This window comes from Mus caroli, chromosome 11, assembly GCF_900094665.2.
Source record: "Mus caroli chromosome 11, CAROLI_EIJ_v1.1, whole genome shotgun sequence".
In the NCBI taxonomy this organism is placed as follows: domain Eukaryota; kingdom Metazoa; phylum Chordata; class Mammalia; order Rodentia; family Muridae; genus Mus; species Mus caroli.
Genome location: NC_034580.1, coordinates 117,079,820 through 117,085,693, shown reverse-complemented (window position 1 = coordinate 117,085,693; position 5,874 = coordinate 117,079,820). Strand labels below are relative to the sequence as shown.

General features: G+C 48.3%; 1 protein-coding gene across 1 annotated transcript in view; it reads left to right on the top strand.

Moving 5' to 3' along the window:
- Ogfod3 (2-oxoglutarate and iron dependent oxygenase domain containing 3) overlaps positions 1 to 5,038 on the top strand; it is a 29,796-nt gene extending 24,758 nt beyond the window's left edge. The window contains exon 9 of the mRNA XM_021175985.2: positions 4,704 to 5,038. Coding sequence (XP_021031644.1) covers positions 4,704 to 4,840 — 137 coding nt within the window. The 3' untranslated portion in view covers positions 4,841 to 5,038. The remainder of the gene's footprint in view (positions 1 to 4,703) is intronic.
- The last annotated feature ends 836 nt before the right edge of the window (positions 5,039 to 5,874 follow it).

The window sequence follows — 5,874 nt, the reverse complement described above, 5'->3', positions numbered from 1 at the left end:
GGACCTTCGGAAGAGCAGTCGGGTGCTTTTACCCACTGAGCCATCTCACCAGCCCCTAAACGTTGTTTTTGTTGCCAAAATATTTTTTGCTTCATTTCCAAATGAATTTTAGGCTCTACTTGTTAATTTCTGCAGAAATTTTGTTTTGAGTTGCATTGAATCTGTGGAGTAATTAAAGCAAAATACCAAGGTGTTTGGCTGACCCACTTGCATCTCACATTTCCTCCTCACACTTGCACCTCACACTTGCACCCCACACTGGCACCCCACACTGGCACCCCACACTTGTACCTCACATTTCCACCTCACACTTGTACCCCACACTTGCACCTCACACTTGCACCTTACATTTCCACCTCACACTTGCATCTCACACTTGTACACCACACTTGCACCTCACATTTCCACCTCACACTTGTACCTCACACTTGTACCCCACACTTGCACCTCACACTTGCATCCCACACTTGCACCTCACACTTGCATCCCACACTTGCACCTCACACTTGTACCTCACACTTGCACCTCACACTTGTACCTCACACTTGCACCTCACACTTGTACCTCACACTTGCACCTCACATTGGCACCCCACACTTGCACCCCACACTTGCACCTCACACTTGCATTTACAAGAGCTTCCATAGCTTTTGTGTCTCCAGTGCTTACTGCTTCTCTCTGTGCAGGGTTCCAGCTGACAGCCTGTCCCTTCAACCTGTGGCAAGGAGGCTGTGGTGATGTTTCTGACAGTGTCCTCACTCTACCTTTTATGCCACCAGATTCACTGGAGACACAAAAGCTATGGAAGCTCTTGTAAATGCAAGTGTGAGGTGCAAGTGTGGGGTGCAAGTGTGGGGTGCAAGTGTGAGGTGCCAATGTGAGGTGCAAGTGTGAGGTACAAGTGTGAGGTGCAAGTGTGAGGTACAAGTGTGAGGTGCAAGTGTGGGATGCAAGTGTGAGGTGCAAGTGGTGCTGGGGATGAGCCCAGGTTCTCAAGGATCCAAGTCAGGCACTGTACCTGAGCCGCACACAGCTCTGGGTGTCACTGTTTATTGATCGTTCTGTTCTGCTTGCGACAGGGTTTTACTCTGTAGCCCAGGCTGGATGGGAACTTGAGATCCTATGCCTTAGCCTCTTGACTACTGAGATTTACAAATGAGCGCCATACTCTCAGCTGCCCCTCATTATTTTATTTCGTTTTCACTAGAAAATAAATTCTGAGTCGATAGGGGTTTTCCTGTGTGCTTGCCCTCTCTCATTTCCTTTTAAAGTTTATTATTTTTTATTTATTTTGAGACAGGTCACACTGTATTGCTGAAGCTGGCCGTGGACTTGTGATCCTTTCACCTCATTCGCAAAGTTAGAGGATTATAGACATGAGCCACTAGACACAGTGCTTACAATGTTTTTAAAAAATCGATTTCTTTTTATTTTATGTGTTAGCCTTCCTGTTGTGTGTGCCCTGTATGAATGCAGTGTCCACAGATGTCAGAAGAGGGCACCAGATTCACTGGAGGCACAAAGGATTGTGACCTGCCGTGTGGGTGCTGCAAATTGTACCCAGGTCCTCTGCAGGAGTGGAAGCGTTCTTAACTGCTGAACCACCCTACCTTCTTTTTGAAATAGACTCTCAAACATCTCATAATCCCTCAGCTGGCCTTGCACTCACTTTGTGGCCAAGGGTGACTTTGAACTGACTCTCCTGTCTCTGTTTCCTTCTCCAGTGTTAGGATTACAGCCGTGCACCACCAGGCCCCGTTAATTGAGTGGACAAAACCAAACCAGGGCATCTTGAGTGCTAGGCAGGCACTCCACCACCTGAGCCACATCCCAGTGAAATGTCTGGGTTTTGGTTTTTTTAAAGCAGGGAGAAGGGTTGTTTTTTTTTTTTGTTTTTTTTTTTAAGATTTATTTATTTATTTATATGTAAGTACACTGTAGCTGTCTTCAGATGCACTAGAAGAGGGCATCAGATCTCATTACGGATGGTTGTAAGCCACCATGTGGTTGCTGGGATTTGAACTCAGGACCTTCGGAGGAGCAGTCAGTGCTCTTACCCACTGAGCCATCTCGCCAGCACCAAGGGAGAAGGGTTTTAACACCAGTAAATAATGAGATTATTGACCTCAAGTTCTTCTTTGAGGCACTCACATGAGCTTTCTTGCTCAGAAGGTAAGAGGTGTGCATAATTAAGCCATCTTGGACAAGGTGAAGTTTGATTAATCATATTCCCCAGGCTGGTTCTCCAAGGTGGTAGGAAATTGTTTTAACCCACAGATTGCACTCTCACCTGTAGGGATGAGAGTCCTCATTTGGGGGATGGAGTCCTGCAAGACTGGCGCAATAAGAGGCGACTGTAGGCTTAGGATAGCAATACTTCTGTGCTGTTAGCCTAAGGGCATGGCATGGTCAGGTATCAAGGGTAGCCCTCAGTGCTTGACCTGCCCACACAGTCAAGCAGGAGTCTGACACAACATGGAGGCAGAGCTGCCCAGCGTCCATCCACCTTTAGTTACCCACGGGTCCATGTAACAAGTGGAGCTTCTTGCAAAGCCAGCCCCCAAGTGCCTGTTGTGCTTTGTGTATCATGGTGTCACAAGAAGCATGGAAGAGACAGAGAGGCTGGGAGCAAATGGGGTAAAATGTCCTTTTTTTTTTTTTTTTTTTTTTTTTTAAAGTTAAGGTCTCACGATGTAGTGCTGGCTGGCCTAGAATGCAGAGATCTACCTGTCTTTGCCGCCCAAATTAAAGGGTTAAGGGTGTGGAACACATGAGCAAATTATCACTTCTCTATCTCAGTTCCTACTGCTCCTGAGGCGATCCAGCTGCTCTGTCTTGTTTATGTTGTTCTATCCCACTGTTTTCAAGGTTTTCAGTAATCTTGTTTTATCAGCTTGACTGTGGTGTGTAGGAATATTAATTAATTAATTAATTTATTTATTTATTTTATTTTTTTTTTGGTTTTTCGAGACAGGGTTTCTCTGTATAGCCCTGGCTGTCCTGGAACTCACTTTGTAGACCAGGCTGGCCTCGAACTCAGAAATCCGCCTGCCTCTGCCTCCCGAGTGCTGGGATTTTTTTTTCTTTTCTTTTTTCTTTTTTTTTTTGGAATATTAATTTATAATATATTTTTTTTTTGCCTTGGAGTTTTCTATGGTTTGGGATATAAAACCAAAATTTTGTATCCCATGAGGGCAAAGTTTGATCATTGATTTGTTCAGTCTTTTTTTTAAAATCCCGATGTGACTCTCATCTGAACCTGATAGTTAGCATATGGGTCCCTATCATGCCGAGCTCAAGATCCACCGTTGTCCTCCGTCCTTCGGCTGTGTGTAAGATGTGCAGGCATGTTGGGACCTGTGAGGACTCCACTCTCACTGAACATTGCCACATAGAAGTGTGTCTGTCATTAAAGAGGAGCAGGGAGGGCAGACAGCCAAGGGGGCTTAGGGTCTCAGATGCCCCCTCCATGGGCCCTACTGTGCACTGGGGCTAAGGGTCTCAGATGCCCCCTCCGTGGGCCCTGCTGTGCACTGGGTTAGGTTGCTTGTTTCTATATCTCAGGGTTAATTGACAAAGAGAGACTAAATGCCCTTAGAAACACATTAGCTCAGAAAGTGGTGCCTCTACTTACCCTGGAAAGCCTGGTCCTTCATACACAGTACTTCCTGGGTACTGTGGAAGGAAGGGCCCAAGGCTCTTCACACTTGGTTTCTCTGCTCTGCTTTCTCTGGGCTGTGTAAGCCTTTCAGCAGGATATGGCGCAGGTCAGATGGACTTTTCTCTCTGTTTGAAGGGTTAGAGGCAAGTCCCAGGAGGAAGAAATGTAGTGACCAGAAGGGGAACAGCACTGCCATAGGGCATGTGAGCCTATGAACTAGCGGCATAGGCTAGTTAGTTAGATGTTAGTTAGTTAGCTGCATGTTAGTTAGTTAGCTGTATATTAGTTAGCTGCATGTTAGCTAGTTAGTTAGACCCTTCCGGTGTTCCTAGGAAGTTCATGAAGCTGAGCAGCAAGCACTTAAACAGTAAACGTATGTACAGGCCAGTTAGATGTTCAAACAAGTACACATTCTCTTGGACTCCGCAGACCAGGGCATCTCACCAGGAGCATCCCCGAAGCTGCAGGGAGGGGCTGTCTCTGTCTTCACAGGTCATCTAATTTGACATCTTTCTTTGGATTGCTAGGACATTGTTATCATCCATCCATGATTGACTCTTTTACTTTTACATTTTATTTCTGTTTCCTGCTTATGGATGTTTTGTCAGCATGTATGTCTGTAAACCATGCCTACAGAAGTCAGAAAGGGTGTCAGATTCCGAAGTAGGGCTGGAGTTAGAGCCATCTGTGAGCTGCCACAGGGATGCTGTCAATCAAACCCAGGAGACTCTGGAAGGGCAGCCAGCGCTCCGAACTGCTGAACCATTTCTCCGGCCCCTGTGATTATTTTTTTTATTTCCCACTTGTCAGATCTAGAAGGCCATCAGCAAGCCTCTGTCCTCCCCACCACAGAGAGTCTCCCCTGAAGGCAGGAAGACTGGGAGTACCCTGTGCCCCCCATTACGCACCCAGAGCTGCTGCTTTGGTTCTCTCAATCCTCGTCAGGGTTTCTCCACCTTGTCCAGCACTGCTGTGTTTATTGCTGTGTCCCTCCTGCCAGTGTGACCTAGAGATCACCTCTCTCTTCTCTCTCTCTCTCCAGGTCGAGTCTCATTCTTTACCTCAGGCTCTGAGAACCTGCACCGAGTGGAGAAAGTCCTCTGGGGCACCCGCTATGCCATCACCATCGCTTTCACCTGCAACCCGGACCATGGCATCGAGGACCCAGTACTCACGTGACCAGCTAGGTCAGGTCCTGAGTATCATGTCCTGTCAGAGAAGGCACTCCTAGGCCGGGTGGAGGGTGTGTTCACCTCTCCCACTTCAGGCCATTGCTGCTGCTCAGAGTGCCTTATGAATTATCCCGAGTCTCCACCTGCTGATGTTTTAATCTTTTTGTCTGAGAGTAAATCAAGGAAGGAGCCTGTTACCCGAGTAGCCTGTTAACCGAGTGTGTGATCTGGGCGCGGCTCATTGATAGCTCCAAGTTTGTGCTCTGAGTGTGTGCTCTGAGTGCGTGTTCTGAGTGTGTGCTCCGGGCGATGCTCATTGTGGCTGGCAGGCCTCGTTCCTCAGGAGGCATCCCCTTGTGGGGAAGAAACACCCATCTGTTTGTGGAGCTAGACTTCTTGCCCCAGCCCACGTAGCCCACCGAAGATGGTCCATTCCAGAACAGACTACCCAGAAAGGAGGGGATATAGGAAGAGAAATGGGGCATTCTGGAAAAGGCACCAGTAGTTGGTGTCTCTCAGAACCTGAGAAGTTTCATGGGTGAAGGGTAATTCTGTGCATTTTAGGAGGGAAACTGACATTCTGCACTCGAGAACCAGCCTGGGTTCAGTCTCGCTGTGCTTGGCCCTGCCTGTCCCCAGCAATATCCCCAGAAGTACGGGATCCACGTCTGTCCCTGAGCCCAGCCCTTGGGATTCCCTGCCCAGTGAGGCTCAGTGTGCTTGTGTGCTTGCTTCTCATCCTGGTACCATCTTCTTCCCATCAGCAACAGGAAGAGGAACTAGGACAAAAGTGCCATAGGGAGGCCTGGGCCTCAGGGGCAGCCCCAGCTGGGGCAGCCCAGTTTCTGCCAGGTCAAGCATGGACCACAGTTGCTCCCTGAAGCCAGATCCCCAGGCTGACCTCCCCCATGCACACACAAAAATGGAATCCCAAGAATGCTACTCCCACCCCCCAAACCAGACTCATCCAGCCATCTTGCCTTACAGCCTGGGAAGGATTGCGGGATCACCCCCTTTCTGCCCAGGCAGCATGGCACATGG